Here is a 21,553-nt window from a genome sequence, read left to right on the forward strand (position 1 = left end):
GTGGAGGACACACGTGTTGTGATGCATGTGTGTGTAGTCCCGTACAGCAGGGATCTTTTTCCCACTAAACTAGCACTCTGTACTCAGCATGTCACATTCCAAGGGCAGCCACTATAAATCCTCCTGACGTCAGCACTGTGGAGGGATACAGATGATGTAAAGGCTCGGGAATGTATGGAGCCAACGGGAGGTCGACTGTCTGAGCATCAGGTTGTGGTGGCGCATGTTGGATTTAATGTTCTTTAAAGCTGCTTTTTTTGGGGGGGGGGTTACTCATAGTAGTTAGTCTATTGTTCGTCTTAGGAATTTGCCCTTTTGATTCACTCCCTCGGCCCTCATTGCCTTGTTTTCATAGATTTTATAAAAGAAGTGTAAGTAGCCACTGTGATGTCACACATTACTTTGTGAGATTACCGTTTTGAGGCCTTGAGTTGTTTTTTTTTTTTTTGTTTTGGCATATTTTTTTGCATATATGCAGGCATATTAATGCCTGCATATATGCAAAAATTGTGGTTTTTTTGGAGCCAGATCATACTCAGATGAGAGGGTGGAACAGCCATGGATACACATTGTGACAACTCTGTTTTGAGTTTTAGATTGATGTGGTAGCGACTTGTCAATCACAAGTCGGCCACACCTTAAAGCATACCCCGCTTTATCGTCTACCCCATTTGGGACCATAACTGACAAAATAATTAAGGGCAAACCACTTCTTTTGACAGTTTTGGGTCCTTTGAGTTGATACATGTAAATGTGTTTTGATACTTTTGCATTATATGGTGTCAGTGTCTCCATGACAATCCTCCATAGTGCATGCAGGTACAGCTAGAGCTGCTCGCACCACAAAACTTCCCCTCAGTGATTTACCAATCAGCATGTGGACATTGATTAAGTAAAATGTTCATTTCAGTGCATTGATTCATCATCCCATTTGTATATAGGTAGACTATGTAAAGTCACTGTTTCAGAAAACACATCTTTAGTGGAGCATCCTTGTTGTTTCCACATTACAGTTAAAGCATGAACATGAACACACCAACAGAATGAGGAGCATGTGAATGCACCATTGACCTTTGCTGGTGGTGGTCTGGACTCAAATCCTATTTAATTGGTCCTCATGTGTTCATAGACCTTTTTTCCATGGCAGACATTTTGACATTTCATAGTGGGAAAAGCAAAAAAAAAAAAAAAAAAAAGAAAGTTTCTTCAATATCATTACTGATAGCTGCATTCAGGTTTGGTGGGAACCTGGTATTGTGCATGTTGTGCTCACTGGAACAGCTTACTGGCACACTTTTGGAACTCAGTCATTATTGATATTATCAGTTTCACATTTGCTTATCCTTCTATGACGTGAAAATGTCTGCCGTAAAAAAAGGTCCATTCAGTGCCTTTGCTGCGCTTTGCTGAAATACGTTAAGGATTTTTGAACACTCAGGCATTCGACAGGCTGGTCCGGTCAATGCTAGACACTGACGAGAGTCATTCAGATGTTGTGTTTGTTCATTTTCGCCCGTCACTATTACAAAATGAACATCATGGTCTATAGAAGGTCTGAAACTAACGATTTAGACCATAAACACTTAGGAAAATGTTTACTGAGGTAATAAATTAGGTGAGAAGACACTAACGGACTACATGTTGTTACCAGTGGAGTTGTACTGCTTGTACCGCACTGTTTGTGAACACAGTGAAGTCACAGTTACATTTTGGTGTCTGTACAAGAAGCTCACTGTGACCTCTGTTTGTGCCAGAGGTGACAAACCATCAAGCTGCTTTTGAGCAAGGCACTTATCTTAAACTATGTGGGTTTGTACCTGTATGAAGGAGGTAACAGCAGGGGGAACACAAGAGAAAAAAAAGGAGTTGACTTGTTTTATATAATGAACTTTTGAATAAAACATTACGAGGCAGTGAGAAAGGACTTTTCCTGGCATAGCATCACAATCGGGATGTATCACAAGTAGTATCAACAAAATTATCATTCTGCTGTGTTGATGTGAATTTGGATTTCTGCTCTGTGACTGCAGCACTGACCTCAGCGCAGTCACAATGAGGTGCAACATGGACAGGGTCTTACTCCCGACACACACACACACACACACACACACACACACACACACACGCACAGACACAGTGTGTTTAACAGGCAAACACTTTAATTGTGTGGAGTTATTGAGGCATGAGGTCAGATAGGAGTTTTCTGCCAGCGAGGCACAATCTGGTCCAGGGTAGTGCTGATGTACTTACAAGTCACATTTCAGTGGTTTCTGGATGTTTTTCTGCAACATAAGCTCAAATCTGAAAATGTAAAGTAAACTGTTGGATTTGTTGGCTGTTGGATTTTTTTTCTCTGATGCATTCAGTTTAGAACAAACTTTAAGCTTCATGTTCAAAGTAATTTTTGGGATTTATCTCAAAGGACCAACACTGGTAAAAAAGTTCAACCAGGATTTTGACAGCGTTTATGTTTTGTGATTCTTGAATAGTTGATATTAGAGAATACTATGCTGCAGAAAATGACAAACCTAGGTAGTATTCTCACAAATAAGTACTGAAAAAAAAGTGTATTGGGCCAGCTTATTTTTTAGAATTTGGAAGAATCATTCAGGATCACGGTAGAGCAAAAACATTTTATTAAACGTTTGAGATATAAATAAAAGAGATAAAAATTCACTCAACATATACAAACCGCATGAAACGCTAAGTTTAAAATCATAACGATGGTTAAAATCCATACAAACTGTATTAAAAGCTTAACTTAAAATCATAAAAAAGGTTAAAATCCACACAAACTGTATTAAAAGCTTAACTTAAAATCATAAAAAAAAGTTAAAATCCATACAAACTGTATTAAAAGCTTAATTTAGAATCATTATGTAGGTTAAAATCCATAAAAACAGTTTAACAAAATCCTCCAGGTCCAGATGTTAAAAAATTTAAATTACAGTATGTGAAGTTAAATTATTTACCACTAATATACTTCAGTGGGTAAAAGATTTTAAAAAACCACAACCGTATGAACAAATTAGAACCAGATGAAAATCTAATTTAAAACTGTAAGAAAGCAAAGTAATGCAGTTCATAGTTTCACCCTTCAGAGTAATTTAACAATCACAGAAAAACACTGAACAGGGTGATCTGATGATCTCGTGTGTTACGAACATCATCAGTAAAAAAAAAAAAAAAAAACTGTAAGTCTGTGGGACTTCAGTGTGACTAACTATATTTGTGTGTGTTCAGGCGGTCTTCCTGAGCGCTGCGGGGTGTATGGTGATGTAACTGTAGGGTTCGGCCTGTTGTACAGTCACCTCTCGAGCAGACAGCAGCTCTGAAACAAACAAACAAACGTCACAGATTGATGTCATCACAGTGTTTCCCTCACTGTTACTGAGGACACCTGAAAAAAATCAGGATATATATCAGGAATATATAATATACGTATATGCTAGTCAATGAAGAGCAGGAACATTATGTGTTCATTGTTGAGAAACCAGCAGCATTTCATTTCCTCACCCAGCAGTTTGAAGAGTGTGTGAGCTGCGGTGGTGCGGTCAGCCTGCGGGGGCAGCAGCGAGTCAAAGGTGACCTCTCCAAACCTCTGCAGGTTGAAGGAGATCCAGCTGGAAAAGCAGAGCAGTAATAGCAGTGCACAATAGGATTCAACCTAGAGATGTATGCAATGTGACATCAGCATTTTTTTACACTACTGATATCACAGATTACTGATGATGGAGCAGAAAGCTTGTGCATGTATGACACCGTTTACATGTGTCTTGATTGATCGGGACACTACAAGTCAGCTCTAAATACAGGTGTGAATGCACCCAATGCATCCTTTATGCATGTCGAGATCCAATCGCTTTGATCAGATGATCTGAGCTGCATGTGGCCACATTCCTTCAGCATTGTGAACACTATTGTGTCCTGTGCCACAGTGCAGGACTGCGTTCTCAGCCGACGTTGCAAAACTTTCTGTTGCTTCTGTGACACAGGTTAGACGCAGCGCTGAAGGATCGTCTCTGGAGCCGCTCTCCTCCGTCACATCGGTTAGCACAGTCTTACAAATGGTCCCAACAAACTCACATCAACTGTCCCAGGTGCAGAACTCACACTCCCGCAGCAGTAGTCTCTTAGCAGCGTGGAGGCGGAGACAGACTTAGAAGTGTCCACTTGTAAGAAGATCACCCAAGATGCTTGTTTATACCAGGTGTAAACAGGCTCTACAGGGTTCCCAAACATTTGTACGGATAAAATATTGAAACTTTTCCATGAAATTTCAAAGACCTATACTTTTTTTTTTACTGTAACAATTTCATTACACACAACAAAAGTCAATGACTTTTCCAAAAAATTCCAATATTTTTTTTTACTAATTGCATGACTTTTCTAGACCTGGAAAATGTGATTGTGGAATTCCATGACTTTTCCAGGTTTTCCATAACCACCCTGGCTTCCACTTTCCAGTGAAACCAATAATCACAGAGCCACTATTGCTGCTGTTAATACAACTCTGGTAAAAACAGATTCCAACAGTCCAGTCAACACAACACTGCCGTTCAAAGCAGTGTTTACAGTCTATTCTTAAAAAGAGAGAAAAAAAAAGAAATGTAATTTTATATGTATGTAAAGTATGGATGATCTGCATGATGTTTTTTTACATTTTAGTTTGTTTTTACTTTGTGTTAATTTCTCTTCCATTTTTTTAAGACTGATTTTGTCATAACCTGAGGTTGAATTGAAGTAACTACTGTTTTTCCTTTCAAACACGCGTTCAAACAAACCGCTTTACGTCTGATTTGCTGACACTGGTCATAGTGTGTAATGCGTAATGGAGGAGTTAAACAGGGAAATGTGTCTCTGGCTCAGGTTCGTCCCTCAGGCCCGCTGTTTGCTTTCTATTTTGAATTTCAAAGCACATGTCAAACAAAGTAGGATGTGGGTCGACCTGTGACGCTGGAGGCAACAAGTGTTTTTCCAACCTTAAACAATATCGCCATGACGACAAAAATAACTTCATATGAGCTGGTTTACCCTTCATGGCCACAGTTATTCAAACATGCACTCAGTGCAGCGTAAGTCCTCAGGACGATTGGGACAACAATGCTGGAAGTCTCCAGATCTCGACACACCACTGCAATTAAGCGGAGCTGGAGAATCGCAGCCTGAACACAGAAACAAAGTAAATCCACTGCCTCACACTCGTATGCCCCCTCTGTTCCTGAGTAACGCAAAAGGCTCTTTCATGAGGAGTCTTAGAAAAGTCGTGAAAAATCACAGTCAAACTAGGTGTGTGTGTGTTTTTAAGCTTGCGTGTGTTCTGTGTGTGTACTGCATGAGGTACCTCAGCATGTCCCTGCTCTCTGTGTCAGTCTGAGCCTCGGGCATCTCGATGTTCTCCTCCGCTATGGGCTCCATTGGTGGATGGGCCTCCTCTTGAGGAGACCTACACACACACAAACACACGCACACACACTGTGATCTATTTCTTTATCCATCCAGTCATCCGTCTGTCTATCCATCTGAGACTCACCATCTGCTGACAGGAGTGATGACATCGCTTACAGATTTGTCCTCTTTGGACATGTCCAGGATCACATCTAATGCAGCTGTTTACACACACACACAAACATAAAGAAACACAATAAATAGCTGCCAGCTTTAAGTAAATGATGTGTTTATTGAGCTGCCAAAACATGATATTTAAGGAGGATTTCTTACATGAGCCCTCTGCGGGTTGCAGTCCTGACTCACTGGATATCTGTGAGAGAGAGAGAGAGACAGGCAGAGATTCATGAAATAGAAACGAGGTTTATAATCTAATTTGTCTCACCACTGAACTGAACACTCAGTTGGCAGGCTGCGACTGCGGGCTAGCTGGCTAACCTTTATTATTATAGACACAGTTTCACAAATACCCTCTCAGATTTCAACACATTACTCAGGAGTTTGGAAAGAATATAAATGTTTCTCCCTACAGATGTGTGACTTTAGATCATTATTGTAGCAGACATAAATGATCTATGTACCTTTACACAGACCCACCTCTCTTCTGCTTGAATGCCTTCTCTTCCTCTCTGCCCTCAGTATTTCTCTGTCCTGCTCTGACTCCCCTCTCGCCTCCTCCTCCTCCTCCTCCTCCTCCTCCCTCTGTTTTTCCCCATGTACAAGCAGGGCAGTGATGGAGGCACACTGTTTCCATAGTGACTGGAGGTCAGCATGGAGCAGGGCTGCGGAGAGGTCAAAGGGCAACTATTGGTCAGTATTTAATATTTTCTTCATCAGTGTTGATGTTAAGAGTTTGTGGAAAGTCGGTGCAGCTCACAGAATGCTGTAAAATGCTCATAAAATGTTTCAGAGGTCCTGCGAGGTTGTAGCTGATTAGAAAAAGCGTTAAAAGTTATGATGAGTTGTCGGTACACTCCAGTGGCTCTCAAGAGAGCAAGTTTCTGCAAGAGGTGTGTGTCCTTGAGCATAGCTTCTCTCTGACAGCGAGGTTTCGAGTCTAAATCTGATAACCACTGGAACTTATTTAACTGGCTTAAACATAGACTTTATGGCCATTTATTAACAATTAATAAATGAATTATTATTTATTGGGTTCTTCGCCCAAAAACACATCTTTTAAAATCTACATTTTTAATGTGTGAAAGTTTTAGAGTTTAATAGTTTTTTTTTACCAGCAACGTTTAAACGTTACAGGTGTCATTTTGGGATTTACTCATGTAGAGATGTGTAGCAAATGAATAAAGGTATCTTGTGATATACATTTTTTGCCAAAATTGCAGCCCGGTGTTTCAAATCAGATGCATCAACTGATGTGCATGTATTTATCTGTTTAGTCATTATATTTTCAAAATGCATTTGTTGATTGTTTTTTTGTTGTTGTTTCTCTTTCTTTTGTGTGCTCTTAAATAATATTTTGTACTCCTACTCTGGGATTTAATTAATGAAGAAAAAAAGCTAATGGATAATGTTATGTCAGTAGTGTGGTCTTTTCTACAGTTTGGGGTGAAGAGTAGCACTTAGCACTGACATCCACAGGGGGCGCCGAGGAGCTGAGCAGGAGTGGCATGCTCGGTCATGGAGGGCAAGTCCAGCAGTACCTCGAACTGAGAGGGAGACAAAATTATTAGCTTGAAGTAGGATTTTTGCTTTTTTTACACTGATTTTTAGAGAACACAGTGAAGAGAGAGAGAGAGGGTAAAAGTCAATGATAGTGTCTCAAAGGAAATTAAAGAAATAAGGAATGAACGAGGGAAGACGGAAAGAGAGAAAAAATCAATGAGCACTGTCCCACGGGGCTCAGAGAGCAGGAATAAAACTGGAGAGCTGGGGTTTAATTAACTGACCCGCTGTGAATAAACACTTTGATGGCAAGTCTTTGATTACAGAGTCGCAAAGACGGGAATTTCAGCTGGTCACCGTCAGTGAACCCATGATCCCCTTCAGAGTGTGCTGTATGTGTGCATACTGCTTGTACAAGTTTGGGTACAGTGTGTCTGTAATTACGTCATGACGTGTGTTTGAGAGGGAGAGAAAGGGCTGGTTTTTTTATGGTGTGTGTGAGATCACTGAAAAAAGCCTCAATAACAGCTGAAACTGTCAGTTTGTAGAGTGAAAATCAGCAGTACTATGTCATGCAGATGATTATTTAAGGGCACCAAATATCACTTTAAATGACTGAAATATTTAATAATATAAATACTGCATTTAAAGTCAGTGGATTCACTTTAAGCAGGGTTCATACACACCGTCAGAAAGCTTATAGACAGGTGCGTAGGAGGAAAATGTCCATAAAATGCCTAAAACAAGGAATTCTTGCACATTGTCCAAACACTTGCAAAAAACATTTAAAAGCTTCTGACCTGATGAAGGTCCGATGACCGAAATGTTCACTCAGTAACATTTTTTGCAAGTAGGTGGGCAGTGTGTGGGAACTCTCTCTTTTTTAGTCAGTCAGTGGATCAACTTTAATCAGGGTTCATGTGCATTTTTACCACGAAATTTCCATAACTTTTTCATGCCTTCAAGACAAATTTTCATGGCCATACATTATCTGAAATGTCTTTGTACCGGAGCGGAGACTGTTCAAATGCTGGGACTAACTATGATCACAGTCTGCCCTTAAAACACGCAGAAAACAACAGAACTTCAAGTGTCGTAACGGATCTAACCGAACATTAACACTGTATATACACGAAATATAGGCTATTACACTATATGGGTATTTGTGGGGCAAATTTCCGAGACTTTGGAGTTTTTTAGTTTTTTATTTTTCCAAAACTTCTCCAGGCCTGGAATCTGCTGTTTTCAAATTCCATGTCTTTTCCAGGTTTTAAATGACCATATGAACCCTGTATATCATATAAGCTGTAAGTCTGAGTGACGTAATCTCAGTGTGTTTTTGTACCATTTCCAGTGTTTCGGTCAGCGGGTTACTGATCTGCTTCTTCATTGCTCTTTCAGATATCTGGACCTCGGGGTCCACAAACACCAGCTGATGCTTGAGACCTCCGCCGGGCTTCCTGAGAGGAGGAACAGCCACCTGACGGCAGAGTGAGAAACACACAGCTTTAGTGTTCACAGCGCTGCTTCTATAAATGGACGTCACTCTCCAGCACACAAACTGGAAATTATGAATCTGTATGTTGACACACCCACATGTGCTTTCCATTACTAGTTTCCAAAACGAAACTAGCTGCTCATGAGTCACTTTGTGGAATGCCAATTAAAGTTGACGATGACCGTCACAACAGAAAATGCCTCGTCACTGTCACCTCTGTTTTTCCTACATGTCAGAAGTTGGACAGCAGGTCAATAAAAAGGCACTGTGAAAGTTATTTTAGGCTGATATTGTGTGTGAAGAGGCGCTATACTTGAATTTCATGCTTTGTATTTTCCATTCAGGCAAATTAATGACCCGCATTAATGAACCGAAAATGTAGTTCTCAAAAAGTTTCTCAAAAAACATGTTTATATGCAAGTGTCTTTAATTACTTGATGTCAGTGCAGCAATAAGTGGAAATAACTATTTAGTCGCACACATACTTTAAATCTGACATTATTTCACTTTAATATTTGAACAATACAAAACTACAACTGAACAAACCAGAGAATAGACAGCATCAGCCATGTCTCACCTCCTCATACAGTTCTTCTGTTGCTCCCTCTTTTCCAGATGCCCCAGAGGGAGGAGTTGGCATGGCAACCCGCAGTGGGGTCATCTCTAGGGCAACAGCTGCCAAAGGAACCTCCGCAGGGTGACCTGACTCCTCGTCTAACATCCTCACACTGTCCCGCTCTGCTCCCAGCACTGTCTCCTTCAGCCTGGATACAGTAACAGACACACACACACACACACACACACACGTGCACAGTGCACAAACTGATGTACTCTACACTGAATCTGCCAAGTTAGTTGTCATCACAAAGCTGAGCTAGATACTGACTGACTGACAAAATTCTCAGTGTGTTTAAAGTGTCTCTTGGAACTAAAAAAGGTGACAAGCGTACAAAAGTAAGACTGCTAGTATCATGTTTACATTGCCCTGAAGGCACCCTCTGAGCTGCAGCTTTATAAAGTAAAAAAAAAATATATATATATATATATTATTTATATATCTTATACTTTATTAATTAATAAGTAAAATTTAAAAAATAATAAACAAATAAAGTATTTTAAGTTTTTCTTTAAGAGGGAATTTGAGATTTGGGTTTATTTTGCTTCCGTAACAAAACAAAACATCCAAAAAACACATTAAGGTGGTAATTATCTCCACTAGGTGTAAGCCTGGAGGTGATCAGGCGTTCTGTCTGTCTGCCCGAAGCTAATCTCAAACACTGCTGGATCATACTGGCCTCATATCTTGTTTGCACATTCATGTCTGCATGCTCAGGGATCTCTCGTGGTTGCGGTGACTCACAATTGTTGAAAAACCTGTTTCACTGGCTGTTCTATACCATCCCTCCTAACCCTACTGAAAGTGTAAGTTTTCCTGAATAATGTGGCAAAAAACAAGCTCACTATCTGTTGCAGGCCACATTTTGACCTTTGTCACGGATCAAAAACTCACATCCGTAGTAAAGTTGGTCTCATTTATAATCGAAGCATCTGCAGATTAATCTAACACCTGATATGTTATGATTCTTTAAAGTTAGGCACGATAGTAGATGAATGATTTCCCCCTTTTTTGTTATCTTTGCCACCATCTAGACTGCGAGGTAGCCTGGAGCTATAGTTTCACTGCTCGCAGCTGCCACCCGGTTTAGTAACATTCTCTGCACGGTTTCATACCACAGCGGGAGCATGGCGCATTTTGCCTGCTTGATTTTGTAGATATTGTAGTTTTTCCTTGATATTTGTGCTTTCACCGTGAGTAAGTAAGTAGGTTGGCTAAGTGGTTTTAAATTGGTTCTTTTTTTTTGTCTATGTTTGTTGTGTTTATTGTTGTTATTTCAAACTTTGTGCTGTAGTCTGTAGAGAAAGTTGATTCTGTTAAAAGTCCAGTTATGGATGGTATGAATCAAGATTTTTTTTAAATAAATTTTAAAAATATAGTCATCCTCATGACTACATGGTAGACTATCTATATTTTAAATAAAGTGCCTGTTAGTGAGAAAAATCGGTGCACCTCCTTTAAAAACAGACAAAGCGTGTATTTTCTTAGCTTTTGGGACACCTCTGAGACACTTTGCGGCACGTCTGCTGACCTTAAAAGGATTGTCTAGAATAGCCACCATCAGCTTGGGTTGCCACTGAGATCAACACTGTACTGAGTGCAGTTTTAGCTCTTATTTATGTTCTGGAAATGTTTGCATAAAATGCACATTTAATAAGAAATTGCCTCATTCGCATAGTTCAGCATAAAATTTCAGAAAACTACCAAAAAAATGAGTTATAATGCAATTGATCAGCTGGGGAAGTTTAATTTTTATGTCTAATTGTTAAAACTTTTACCCTGTTCACATGAAGTGTCTCCCCTTAAACTGACAAAAGACTCACTGGTCAATAGAGGACATGGCGCCTTCAAGTTCCCGAGTCCTCTCATCCGTCTCCACTTCTGTTCAACACACAATGTCACTTATGTTATATACACACACACACACACACGGACACAAATAAACACAAGTGATCACATTTCCCCCAAAATGATCTAATCTGTAAAAAGCTTATTAACATTCAAATCACATACATTATTCAAGAAACTGGTTTTCCTTGTTGTACCAGACCTCCCCGAACCAAACTCCCTCTCTGCTCTTTAACTGCTGTTTTAATGCAGGAAGTGAAGTGAATGCAAAAACAAACTGCCCAGCTAAACACATGTTGTCCTTGTGCTGTCTTTGCTAAGAACAGTAGGCAGTTTTGTTACAGCAAACGAGGCTTTCCCAAACTCAATTCTCCCCTGAAATGAAACACTCTCCTGAAAATAAACCTTTTCTGTCTGGTAGCAAAAGCACTCACAGAGTCAGAATTGCTTCTTTTTTTCAATTACAGAGGTGGCTCAAAGCATTTGACCTGGCTGACTGCTGCAGACACATTACAAGAGAGGAACACACTGTGGGACTGATAAATTAGACACTTTACAGATCCCCCGTGTCGAGATGAAATGAAAAATGCCTTTTTTAACCCTTTAGATCATATTCCTGGCCATTTTTCTGCTTCCAATAAACAATATATACGAAATACAAAAAAAAAAACCTATTCATCTATATTCTTATATTAAAATCAAAATCTTTTCTTTCTGTAAAACCAAATAAGGTGTGTGCTAATCTCAGCTAGTTCCAACCGATGATATGACGGCCATCAATTTTTAGCCACACAGAACTAAGATTCATTAGTTGGCTAGCAACAGCATGCTATATCATCGTGTCATCGTTTAGATTTAGTGAAAACTGACAGCATGACATCAGACTAAACAACAAAAAAACCCCAAAAAGATACTTTGCACATGTAATGCTTATCATAAATGTTGAAGGAGCTGTACGCGATGTTACAAAGAACCAAATGACAGTGGCATCTTTCCACTCCAGTGTGTGATTTTAGATAGCATGCCGGTATTGTGGAATCAAAAGAGGCGTGACATGTAACACAACAGCATTGGCCTCTAATGTAATATATAACATAGATGCGGGCAGCACTTTATAAACAATAACAATGGCATTAAGTAACAATAACAATCATTTACTGTTTGTTATATGGCGGCTGATCTCGTCCTCTGCTCACAGGACAAGGAGCTCCTGCACCTGATTGTTTTCCCAGTTGAAAGACGTGCTCTTTGTCTTTAAGTTAGCAGCTAAATGCTTGCTTTTAAAACTCCCGTGGGGGGTCATAGGAGGTGTCAAAACATCACACCTGTGCTACTTGTGATCCTGTCCCGCCCGCTGTCCTGTTTATACAGACATTGTTTTGGCGATGTTACTACTTCAGATGCTAGCTCAAAGTACCTTTTATACATAACGGCAAGGTGGCATAATGGTGGGATATTCGTGCCTTGAAGAGGCACTATAAAAGCGGCTACAGAGGGAGTATGACTTCATTCTCTGTTCAGGATGTCACTACTACATCTTTACTTAGCAAATTGTTGTTTGCTGCTAAATTAATGCTCTGAATGTCGCTTAGAAAACCTTTGAAGACACCCACCTCCTCTGAACTGGTCTGGTTGATCCATCAACAAGTCGATCTCTCTGGCTGTGGCTACAGGAAGGTCATCTCCCTCAAAACACTGATACAGAAAGAAGGCAACATTAGACAAAAGTACAGAATAAGGAAAAGGGGATAAGAAACAGAAGCAATGCGGTCTGTTTATTGTCCTTAGTGATGAATAATGTAAGAAAAGTGATGTAAAACAGCAGTAAAATAGAGCAACAACAAAAGCAGAAGCATATATAAAGATATTGCTCAACTTTTGCATGCAAAGCAGAAAGAAACCCAAGGGGCAGACGAGCGGGGGAGGAGGACAGCAGAAAGTGAGCCACATATCTCCGTAAACAAACTGTGAGTGCAGGCTGATGTAATTAAGTCAGATCTTATTAAGCCAAAGTGGACTTCATCAGCTGATGATGCTTCAGGAGGAGCATTATCAGTCCCTAAGTGACAGAATGAGGAGGGTAATAGTGTGTGGAGGCACTGCTGGACCCAGACTGACTGTCGTGACACACAGCTGCATTTTATGACTAAGATACTATAGCTCTGCTCTCTGTTAAGCACTGTAGACAGAGAGGTGAATCCAGGACAGTCGTCAGTTAAGCATCAGGTATTTTATGTCCACATTCCCCTACATCATTAACTTCACTGTATCATACACACCATTTAGAAAGATGATGGATTTTTTTTTTTAGCATTTATGAAAAAAGATCTCCCATAAATATCTGTTCTTTTTTGACCACTGTTAACCAAATACATCCCTCGAAACTTGTCTTAAGAGTATTTTCACATCAAGAACCCCAGCCTGGATCCGAGCACACTTGACCCCAAAGTTCAGTATGTTAGATAAGTTTGATCACAAGTACACTTAACCATGCCCGCAACTAATATGGAAACGCCCTAAAAAATATACATTATTGTTGCACTGGACAATATAGAATCTGTACCAGCTTTAATGCTACTTTTTCATCACATAACATGCCGCAGTGACAGGAGAGGCCAATAAGCAAGCAGCTTCCATTCTTTTTATTTATGTGTTTTTTTGTTTAAAAAAACATTATTTTGATTTGTAAAGCATTTTTATTTTTTTATATTGATATAGTTATATGTTATTCTACTTTCTTGATCTAATTCACAAAGTGTTACACAAACAGCTAAGTTGTGACTTTAACTAAAGCTGCTGTAGGCACACGGTCCACATCCCAGCTCAGTGATTCACCTGATGTGCCTCAAACTGATGACAGGGATGTTTCCTGTCCCTGGACTGTGACAGAGAGTTTACCTCAGCAGCGGTGATGATGAACTGCTCCTTTTCTGTCAGGGTGATGGCAGCTGGAGGTGACCTGAAACCTGGTTTAACACAGCAGGAGGAATTAGGAGCCGAGCATGTTTGCAGTGTAAGGAGGATGTGCTGAGAGTCAGCCGCGTCTGTCGCTTTAGGGAGAAAAACAGCCAGGACAATGAAATCTGGGCCTGCCTGGGACTGATGCATATTTAATTCAACAGATAAAATACGCTTAATTCACTGATGAAAGGACGTTTATTCACAATTTTCCCGAACAGGGGTGGAAACAAAAAAATCTTCCTGTTCCAAAAATCTAAATTTAGGAGAAAATCCATTTATGAAATCTAAGCTAAAGAACATTTATAAAGCCTCTAAAGATTATTAGATTATCTTAAGCAGAAACATGCAAAAATATTAACACAACCACTGTTAGAAATCACACTCAAAGTAATCTGGATTGTTAATTGAAGTAGGTTTATAGCTAATTATAATCACAAGTGTAACAAAGCAATTAAGAATCATCCAGAAAAATCCAGTGAACTGCATCTTTTAAAGGAATTATGACATGTTTGGTCTTGAAAGTTGGGCCGCACCTTAAATGGATCACATCTACAGTCTTTCAAATATTGGAATATCATTCTCACCATCTGTGTCAGGTGCGGTGTGGGGACTGGGCACCAGGGAGTGCTGTGAACCTGCCTCTTCAGTCACCATCATCGGCTGGAAATGTACAATTATAGATATCATATAACGAGACAGAATAGTGAAACTGATTCATTTTTATTTCTTGTTTTATTACAGAGTGTAAACTGAAGCTTCAGAAAACTGACTCTTCATGACCAAAACGAGGTGAGTTGAAACTGATTCAGAGGTGATATGTTATCTATTTTCATCGTTTGCCTCTGTGCACTGAGAGGAAGAAGCCGCTTTGCTCTGACTGCATGTGGACTTTTCGGGTTAATATTCAGTCGTTTCTAATTTACATTCTGGGAGTTAACATGCAGTTTTGGGATCCTTTAACCCTTTAAAACCAGAGAAATGTGGCTTGATTTTTGTTAAATCCATGGGAAGAAAGCAATGAGCAATCAAAGAAAAAAAAAACCCAACAAAAATTAGTAAGAAATTAGTAAAAAAGCACAAGAAAATAACCTGAAAATTATAAAAACAAAAAATAAAAACAAAACAAAAGTAAAACAATAAAACAAACAAGTAAATGAACTTGAAAAATGTGTTTTAAAATTATGATTCTGTAACACAACTTTAAATATATAATTAACATCATTAGAGATATTGTTTTTCCCTAACTTTTCTTTTCCCCTATTTGTTAAAAAACAATTTTCTCAATCTACTAATTTTTTGCAATTTGTAGAACAATTATTACTAAGTTGCTCATTACCTTTTCTCCCATGTTTCTGAAAGAAACTGCACCATTTTGCTCAGGATTAAAAGGTTTGAATACTTGTAAAAGGCATCTGAACGCAGTAGGAGAAAAATGATGCTGCTCCAGGTTTCAAAGGGTTAAATTCCCAATAAATTATAGTCATACTATTGTCCCCATGCTGTGTAGTCTTACACTTCAGCCATGACTGTGATTTAAGTCACACTGGGTATCTCCACAGGGAAAGATTACAAGGAGGACAAAGTTCAGCCGCGTCCGCCAGATTTACGGCGCACACACTGAGCGAGAGTTATCGACTGTGATTCACTGCGACAATACCAGCAGATTGTATAAAGGGTTAATGCACATATGCTATGTTAGAATGGGAGTGACCTACACTTGTGTATGCAAGGCGATAAAACAATGACACACTTATAGTATATTGATGACTTGATAGTAATGGCTGTGGAGGCTACATATACAAGGTGTGTGTGTGTGTGTGTGTGTGTGTGTGTGTGTGTGTGTGTTAGTTCTGTGTGTGGAAACTCTTGTAGCAGCTGAGCATTTGTGCTAAATGTGGTCAGGTGAAGCAACTTACTGTTATGTAATTTTAATCTTTTATCATTTTACTGCTGTTATGGACACTAAAAGTTTAAGGCATTGCTGAAAGAGAAAAGATGTAATTCAACACACGGTCTTACATAAGAGGCTTTTCCTGATTAATTAACTGATCTTCAGATGTGGGAATATTTTCTGTCAAAGCTGCAGTTTGTCTGAGACATTGGCAGTTATAAATGGATCATATTATGAGAACGGGCTACAAAACATTGAGTGTCTGAGGTCGTGTTTGTATGGACCCCATGAAGAACCTGGTATTTCACCTGTGGTGGTGCCTCACGTCCTGCGTCACAGTGTTTTACCTGATTTGTGTCTCCTCACTTTGGATACAGTTGTCTCATCACTCTGTGGATAAGCTAGCAAAACTAAAAGTTGTTTATTAGCCTAATCTTTGCCTTAATCTCAATTTTATTTTTGTAATTGTCAATTTAGGAACACACACTTTGCTCTTTGTACTGCTGGCACGACTGCAACTGAGACCAGACTTCCCTGCAGATATCAGAAATTTTTAGCTGACTGCTGATAAAATTCTCAAAGTGACCACTATAATGTTATACTGGAAAATACCTACAACGAAGTAGTACTAAAAAATATTTACTTCTAAATGGACTAATAAATATCCAACAAAAAAAAAACTACTTAGATGGAGCGTCTGTATTCTGATATCAGTGTCGTGGCTTGCATTAATAGAAACTATCAGTTTCCACCCACATAAGTGTGAGACCAAACGTACAAAGTATAGAAAAACATCAATTGAATATTCTGTATCCCCTCATACTTATATACTGTATTATTTAGTCAAATTTGCCTAATATTCCAAGCTTTGTAAACAAAAGTAGTAGTGTTTTTAGGGAGCCCCATGCTTGTCAGGTATGTGTATTGTTTACTGCGTTATCTCAAACTACTGCAACTACGAGTCAAGGTGAATTCTGTACTGCTATAATTATAACAGTTGTACTGAACACCAGAGTGGCTGCGGCCGCTCCTTACAAAGACTGTTCATAACACTTATCCAGCCCTCACATGTTTACAGAGTGAATATTTGATTCAGGTGCAGGAGGGGATGGCGACTGTGTTCAGGTACATTTGATGTTTGTTTAGCTTCGCTGAGCTGCACTGCAGAAACACGAGACATGAGATTACACCCTCTGTGTAGACATCCTGGCATGTTTCAGAGCCACGCCAGCACATACAGTGAATGCCTCTACACGTTAACTGTTAATGTACCTGGTTTATTTTATAGGGGCTGGGCAGTTGGTGTGACTCCATGAGCCCGAAGAAGGGGTCCTGAGCTCCCTCAGCCTCCTCCATCATGCACAGGTTGTCGGGCACATCCAAGGACAACCTGCCAGATAAGAGAGCGAGACAAAACCGAAATATTAAAACACACGTACAGCGCTGTAAGAAATAATGCACCACTATCAGGGTTCCTACAGCTTACAACAAGTGGAATATAAGTCTTTTGTGTCACTCAGAATAAATTTAAGACTGAATTCATTATTTCAATACCCTAAGTAACATCAATTACTTAGGATTAGGGGGATCTTTTCCCAAATATTTACTTTAATATAATAATATAATTGTATTCTGTGAATTTTTTTTGGATTTAACAATGCAGTGTCACAAAGAAAGATCAGTAAAATTGTAGCTTTGCGCTTATAAGATTTATGAAAAATAATGTAAGACATTTTAAGACCAATTAAAGCCTTATTTTAAGAGTGATTAATTTAATGCCTTTTTCAGGACCCTACACTATGCATGCTATCATCAGCGCTGTTTGTTTCATGGATTTATGTAATATAACTGGAATAAGATTAACACACAGCATCTTAAGAGAGCAGAACTTGGAAAAATATATTGCATCTGTAGAAACAAGAGCTCATACATTACCACTGTTACATAACATGGCTTATTAAACATTTACGAAGCCATTCACATGAAAGTAGCTCAATTTGTCCATCACTCACTGTAAAACACTGCCATCTCCTTTTCCCAGTCTTTATTCCCCCAAAACAATCCCCCTCATAAATATTCCACCAGATGCTTTTGAGCTCAACTTCCCTAAACACGTACAACCCCGGCACAGTCCTGCTTAAAATTTTAGCCGCCCAAGGATACAAAACCACTGCGTTTGATCAAATTTGTTGTGTGTGTGTGCAGACCTGTCAGACTCAGCCATGTTTATATGTGTGCAACTCTTAAAGCGCAGCAGGCGGTCAATGGTCTGCTGAACCTCCTCTGGAAAACAGACAAGGGATTAAAAGTTTACACACAAAACTCTTAGAAGTGCAGTTGTTTTCTGTAGAAACAGAGATTTATTCCGCCTCCTCTCTACATGAGAGGAGGCCTGGATGGTAACAAGGCATCATAGTAATTAAATGGTATTCACCACTGGTATTACTCAAGGTCATTTCTAACAGCTTCTTCAGGGTGCGAGCCTTTTATGCATTGCCTTCACTGATTTTCTTTACTGCAAAATTTTCGTCAAATACCCAATTTTCATTGAATCTGTTCTACCCTGCGTTTTCCAGGCTACATCGACAGTTAGCTGGCAGACATCGGACGCTCTGCTCTGAGCATCCTGAGCAAAAACTAAACGTGAGTGTTGTTGGTTCCACTATCCCGATTTGGTCTCGTTAATGCGAAAGGCATTTTGGAAACTATTTTACAAAAGGGGTTTTTACTAATTATTTGAGATTTTACAATGCAGGATCAGAAGAGAAATGATCCGGGAAATCCTACTTTTCATGTCTTTGTATTTTTAAGACTTTAGAAAGATTGATTGAAAACATTTTAATAGCAATTAAGGCCTTACTTTTAAATGAATGAATTCAATGCCTTTTAAGTTTTTTTTAAGGATCCATGGGAACCATATTCTTATACATAACTGGGTTTATATCACCCTAGTCTGGGCAAACAACGATGAACTAATGGAAAAATTCACATTTTTTAGAAGATCATATAATGAAATTTGGGGGACAAACTCAACCATGCTTATGAAAAACAGCATAAACAAAATTATGTTTGTCTCAGTTGTATGTGACAGCTTTGGGGGGTTCTATTCTTTTCTTCTGCATGATGAAATGAAATACCGTTGCTGAATCCAAGAGCCGTTGTAGACAACAGAAAGTGGATGCGTTCTTGGCTTCTCCCCCTGCTTATCATTATGCATTGTATTTCACTGTTTTCATCAACCATGACAACAGCATGACTGCGAATCTGTCGGATGCAATATCAGTGTCAGGGTGTAATTTAACACCAGATGAATGGAGACTGCTGAGCTGTGTTTGATGATATTGCATTCATCAGCTCTATATTGGCTTCTAAATCAGACTTGCCACGCTGATTTAGGAAGCATTGTGCAGACGTATGATGATAACACTGTGCTGGTTTTACACCAAAACAGCAGAGATTTCTACATTTAGCAACTGAAAGAGACAACTTGTCTTCTGTGTTGGAAAGCCGCCCAACAGAAAATAATGTTCCTTGTTAAACTGAAAAACGTCCTGCTGACTGAATGCATTTTCTGCAAATGTACAAAAATTGGAGATGATTCCCTTGTTTTAAATCCAGCTACCTCACTGCATTTGCTGACTTGTGGTTTATACTTTTGCCACACGAACAGAATATTACAGTATACTGCAAAAAGAAGTAAAGTCTCTATTTTTTTTTCTCTTACGGAGCAGGAAGTTGCAGTATATTGTGTGTAGCGAATGTATTCTGGAGGGGAGTTATGACTGATTTTTCTATTTTTGTTTGTTCCACTTTGTCTTTTGCCCTTACCGAGCAGGAAGCCACACTGCCTGTGGTAAACAACAACCACTCCATACTGCAGCTGAGATGACAGGTAGAGAGAGAATCGAGGCCTCGGTAGGTTGGGTTGCGATGCAGGAACCTGAGCTGTCACATAGTCCAAAATGTCCCCGCTGTAACATAAAACATTTGATAAAATTCTGATAAAAATGTACATTAATTGTAATTTCTTAATTAGCATTTGATCTCTAAAAAAATACCATACAAAATGTTCCTGTTGGATATAATACTGTTTCTTTATTCTCTTTTAGCTTAAACCCCCAGAAGTGAGAATACCTTTACACCAGGGGTGTCGAACAGACCAGTAAAACAATAAGTGATTTTAAAGTAAAAATGCTTGATGTACATTATGGGTGTAATTTGGGATGTCTTGAACTCAAATATTTCACTTATTGTCTGGAATTGTGGAGCTATGTTTTTTTGTTTTTTTTTTAATAGCACCTAGATTTTCAGGTTTGAAGTCCTTTCAAGTTAAAATTTATAAAATGAAAATGCTTGATTTTTGTGAGTGCATATAGTCAGAGATGTCCTCAACTGAAATGTAACAGTCAATGTCTATTAAATATTGAATAACGAAGAATGTGCACAATTTCCTCACAATTTTGTGGTATTTACTTTTTAATTTAAGGAAGATAAAAAATCAGTTAAACTATAATATTAATGAATTCTTTAAAATTTCACACTTTGCAAGTCACCCATAACTGACAAATTGGACCCTTTGGAGGACTGGCTCTGGCCCGCGGGCCCTATGTTTGACACCACTGCTTTACACCAAACTAGGACAGATTTCTCGAGAGCTGCTAAAAATAAACTCCAGCCCACTGATACAAATAAAAATGATCTAATGTTATATTACAAAGTCATATAAGATACATTGTGATAAGTCTTGCTAGCAATAAACCATAAAGCTAAGCTAACGATAGCCACTCACTGCAGATAATTTTACCATGTTCGCTTGACATTGACTTTGAGAAGCTCTCTGCGAGTGACCCTGATACCTCTGGTGGCTGCTAACCTGAAACACACAACACATTTATACAATCTAGAAATCAAACTTTGCAATCAGACTAATCTGGTGTGTAGTTAGTTTAAGATTTCCTACTGTAATATGTTATCTAATATGTTAGCTAAGTTAAGCTGCTTTGTAGCTAACACAAGGTCATGATCTAGATTTGATTTTAGATTTGAACTCACCAGATTGTGGAAAAACATCCAGTGTGGTGATGGAGGACATTTGGGTAGTAAAACATTTTCGCCTCTCTAGATCTATCATATACTTTGAGGTAAAACTTTATGGATTTATTTAGCTAATGGGACAATATTAAAAGCTTGGAAAATGACGCCACAAATTTTCCCGCGTCAGATCACAATGGACCAATCAGGCTGCGAGATTCATCACACTGAAAGTAAACACTCGTGATGCATTGAAGAACTCTAGGAAAGTTAGAAAAAAGAGTTTTGGGAATCCAATAGTAGTAGTAGTAGTAGTAGTAGTAGTAGTAAATTATATTGTATTTGTTAATATATGAATGTACCTATACATTCACTCATACACATCCTCTACATTCAATACAACACAGCTAGTTACTAGTTACTTTTCAAACACAGGCAAAAATGATGATCATATAGGCATTTTTTAAAATTTATGTAGGCAAAATAATTACTAAAAAATATGAGCAGATTACTATCTTGAAGTATATCAAAATAGTTCAAATTAGAGCCATATTGGCATATTTAATAATACTCGTGTTTTTACAGGGGTCATTCTTCTTAGAAGCAAATTTTACTTTGGACACCTGAAGTACATTGTGTT

At 38.8% G+C, this 21,553-nt stretch overlaps 1 protein-coding gene across 1 annotated transcript; it reads right to left on the reverse strand.

Moving 5' to 3' along the window:
* Nucleotides 1-2,613: 2,613 nt before the first annotated feature.
* On the reverse strand, nucleotides 2,614-21,339 carry rec8b (REC8 meiotic recombination protein b). The gene is made up of 18 exons (XM_042510020.2): nucleotides 20,935-21,339; nucleotides 20,687-20,755; nucleotides 19,711-19,853; nucleotides 18,090-18,165; nucleotides 17,155-17,272; nucleotides 14,576-14,651; nucleotides 13,929-13,996; nucleotides 12,644-12,725; nucleotides 11,006-11,063; nucleotides 9,144-9,330; nucleotides 8,414-8,548; nucleotides 7,037-7,112; nucleotides 6,046-6,230; nucleotides 5,722-5,761; nucleotides 5,534-5,609; nucleotides 5,345-5,446; nucleotides 3,517-3,623; nucleotides 2,614-3,331 (listed from the first exon to the last, which is right to left on the reverse strand). The coding sequence occupies exons 1-18, from the start codon at nucleotides 20,988-20,990 to the stop codon at nucleotides 3,240-3,242; spliced, it is 1,746 nt and encodes a 581-aa protein (XP_042365954.2). The 5' UTR covers nucleotides 20,991-21,339; the 3' UTR covers nucleotides 2,614-3,239.
* Nucleotides 21,340-21,553: the final 214 nt, after the last annotated feature.

The sequence above is a fragment of the Plectropomus leopardus genome, chromosome 21, assembly GCF_026936395.1.
Source record: "Plectropomus leopardus strain MGB_pleo_1.0 chromosome 21, ASM2693639v1, whole genome shotgun sequence".
NCBI lineage: Eukaryota > Metazoa > Chordata > Actinopteri > Perciformes > Serranidae > Plectropomus > Plectropomus leopardus.

What these genes read in the sequence shown, in the direction of transcription:
- rec8b (XM_042510020.2), bottom strand. Translation starts at nt 20,990, where the DNA reads ATGTTTTACTACCCAAATGTCCTCCATCACCACACTGGATGTTTTTCC. An exon ending in GCAGTGTGGCTTCCTGCTCG is followed by an intron (nt 18,166 to 19,710) that starts GTAAGGGCAAAA and finishes TCTGTTTTCCAG; the next exon opens with AGGAGGTTCAGCAGACCATT. An exon ending in AACATGGCTGAGTCTGACAG is followed by an intron (nt 17,273 to 18,089) that starts GTCTGCACACAC and finishes CTTATCTGGCAG; the next exon opens with GTTGTCCTTGGATGTGCCCG.